General features: G+C 37.1%; 1 protein-coding gene across 1 annotated transcript in view; it reads right to left on the reverse strand.

The window, feature by feature from the left end:
- Positions 1-1,541: 1,541 nt before the first annotated feature.
- Positions 1,542-3,506, reverse strand: part of LOC140944461 (lactadherin-like) — a 15,565-nt gene continuing 13,600 nt past the window's right edge. The window contains exons 4-5 of the mRNA XM_073393601.1: positions 2,411-2,526; positions 1,542-1,604 (exon numbers count right to left, since the gene is read on the reverse strand). Of these exons, the coding sequence (XP_073249702.1) occupies positions 1,542-1,604; positions 2,411-2,526 (179 nt within the window). The remainder of the gene's footprint in view (positions 1,605-2,410; positions 2,527-3,506) is intronic.

A 3,506-nucleotide genomic window follows, 5' to 3' on the forward strand; every position in this document is an offset into this window, starting at 1 on the left:
AACACAGGTAGAATATACTTGCCAAGGAAGGAAGGTGGACGTGGGTTGATTAGTGCAGCGGATTGTGTCAACATGGAACAGTTGAGTTTGAATAATTTGTTTTGCAGAGTCAGGAAATGCCGTTGAAAGCTACCTGCCACGTTTTGAAGCCTAACTCACTTGCAGTATAAGCAACGAATGATGAGAGAATGGCGGAATGGAAGAAAAAACCATTGCATGGCCAGTTTGTAAGGCATACAGAAGGAGTGATAAGTAATATCTCTTGGACGTGATTTAAAAGAAGGGGGAATTTAAGAAGGAGACAGAAGGATTATTAACAACGCCCCAGGACCAGGCATTTCGAACCAATGCAGTAGCAAGCAAAGATTGACAAACAGGCTGCGAGCTCAAAATGCAGGTTGTGCAAGAGTGTCCAGGAATCTATAAGCCACATAGTTTGTGAATGCTCAGCACTGGCTAAGAAAGAATATAAAGGTAGACATGATGGTGTTGCAAAAGGTGTCCATTGATGCCTGTGCGTTAAGTACAAATTGGAAGTTGCTGACAAGTGGTATGAGCATGTCCCTGGAAGCTTGAGAGCCTGAGAAAGTGAAAATCCTTCGGGATTTTAGCATGTAGACTGATCCCCAGCTTGACCACAATAGACCTGACCTGGTTAACGTTGTAGGAGACAAACAACAAGCAGTTTGCCAAATTATTAACATAGCTGTACCAGGAGACGCTAGGTTGGAACTTAAGGAGAAAGAGAAAATTGCTAAATATCAAGACCTGGCAAGAGAATAATAATAATAATAATAATAATAATAATAATAATAATAATAATAATAATAATTTTAATAATAATAATAATAATAATAATAATAATAATAATAATAATGATAATGAGACATTTAAGAAGTGCTTTTCCCAAGAACCTAAAGGCCCTATATTTACATAGTTGAAACCAACATTTAAAAACTACAATGTAAAGTCCTAGATGTTAAAATAGAAAACCCAAAAATCCTAAGAAAAACTAAAAGATAAAAACAATTGAGATTTAAAAAAACATTACAGCCACATTATTGATTAAAAAAGGCGCGTCTGAAAAGGGACAAATTTAAGGTAACTCCTAAAACTTTCCAGTGATCCAGCACCCCTAATATGTAGCATGCGCATTATGTTCCAGTACTTTTCCTTTGCCGCATATATAATACAGAATTATGTAGTGCCCTGTTGTTTTTTTCGAATTAAAATACAAATGAAATTTTAAAACTGGCTCATTTACCAGGATGCTGAAAGTCCATGTATGATGTGAACATACTGTCACTAGATTTGACGGATATACGTAGCTTCTCTTCTATGTAGTCGGCAGTATCCTTGATACAGTGTATTTCGACCTCAACGCGCACCGACAGTTTGTTAGAATCAGTACTCAGTCTAATACAAAAACAACAGAGATTATTTTAGCATACATTCATTTAACATTCCCTTAGGTATCACTTAGTTATATGGTTATCTGTCATTGGCCAACAATATGTGAAGTACGAAACTAACTTTGGTACTCACCGAAAACGTTTGAACTTCAAGTCAAGGAATCCTGGAACAAACTGCACAACGTCTCTTATCTAAACGGAACAGGTTGCGAAAAATGTTGAAAATACTGATTACAATTAAGACGAACAAGCGAAATTACTTCTTTCATTTGTAAATTGTAATTCGTTTACCCACGGAGCACTTGGAAGTTCGGAAGAACTCGTTGAAACGAGTCCGTGCGTTCCAGAACGAATTGGAATTTGGAGGTAGTCGTTTTTGAGGAGAGGGGAAAACCGGAGTATCCGGAGAAAAACCTCTCGGAGCAATGGAGAGAACTAAAGACAAACTTTAACATATGGCATCGACGCCAGGATTCGTACCCGGCCACATTACTGGGGGACGAGTGCTCTCACCACTGCGCCACCCTTGCTCAAATAAATTAAGCCTTTGCAAAAATGAAAAACTTATAACCGTTTTCATTTTACCAGATAGCTATTTGCTCAAGACCCACCCCAATTTGCCACGATCGTCGACTTCACTTTTAAATAAAACTGTTTTGCGACTGTTGAGGCAAAAGAAAGATATCCCTCCACAAGGCAAAAAACAAAATTCAATTTCTTAAATTATGGGCATATCGTAGATGTCATTAACTAGGCGCGCACGCTCCCGTTATGGTATTGATTTTTACGCCGCTATTATTAAAAATAGTGCGCTGCTTCACTGATGGTCTAATTGATTTTGGAATTGGCTGGAATTGTACATGTAATTGCTTGGAAAACCTTCTTTATGGGATTAAGTAACGGTGACCAGCGGAATACAAAGTCCATCATCTTCAAATATAGCTTGAGTATTAAATTTCTTCAAGATGCAGAAACTGTAACGGAGCTCCTAAGCTTACCTGAGTCAAACAGTCAGCGGCCCAAGTTTTATAATTTTCGCTGTCTTCATTCAGAAATGCAAGAGTGAACGATGCAGTTGGATCGGCAATTACGACCTTCGCCAAAAAGAAAAAATCTGTGGAAAACCAAATGACCCGGTTTTCGCATTAATGCTAACTTTAAAGATTGGAGCAGAATGAAAAAGACACGAGTGATGTTCTTTAATTACTGCTAGCTCTAAATGGTCTGCCCACAGTGACTTAGGGGCAATTTTTTGTGGTTTCTACTTGGAACTTCAATTATAACAAGAATCCAAACTTATCACATGAAGAAAAAGCCTGGGTGTAAAAAAAAAAAATTGGCTTTAATTTTGTTTTAGTTATCTTTTTAATCGTAAGACTATATTTAATTGGTTAAAACAAAAACTCCTGCATTTTTCCAAATTCTCCATAACATTTTTCAGATGTTTTATTTAAATATAGGACAAACTTTCATTCTCTGTTTTACAATTACGCCATGGAAAAAAAAACAATAATGCAAACCATTCAATACAGAAAGTCCACAATCTGGGATAAATATACAAAAGGCCTCACCAACAATCAGGTCTGTGCGATATTTTATATGCGAGATATTTGGAAAAACGTTTTACCCAAATTTATAAAGCTTTGTATGGAGATACCATGTTGGTGTCCCTTTGAGGGGCACAAATATGGCCGCCGGAAACCAGCCTGGATTTCTGCTTTTCAGTTTTCCTACAAACGCGTGAGTTCATCGCTTGAAGAACTCATAAAGATAAAGTAATATTTATTCTGAGACAAGAAATAATTAGATAGCAAAATCATCCGCACATGAGAGCTTTCCCCGCCGCCGGCTAGATGCTGCGTCCCGCAAAAGCCTAGAAATTCAAGTGTCCTTTCTCGAAAAACAAAGACCCTTTCGAATCCGAATATTTGTATAAATGAAGGTGTTTAGTTGCTGTAATACCTCATGAAATTAGAAACTCAGAAGAATCAATAATTCCGTAGTTTGAATTTTTGGTGACGTCATGTGAAAACCGAGAATAAATAGAAATAACTTCTTCATTTGAAAGCTGATGGGCGTAAGAATGTTTTATAA

The sequence above is a fragment of the Porites lutea genome, chromosome 7 (genome assembly GCF_958299795.1).
Source record: "Porites lutea chromosome 7, jaPorLute2.1, whole genome shotgun sequence".
NCBI lineage: Eukaryota > Metazoa > Cnidaria > Anthozoa > Scleractinia > Poritidae > Porites > Porites lutea.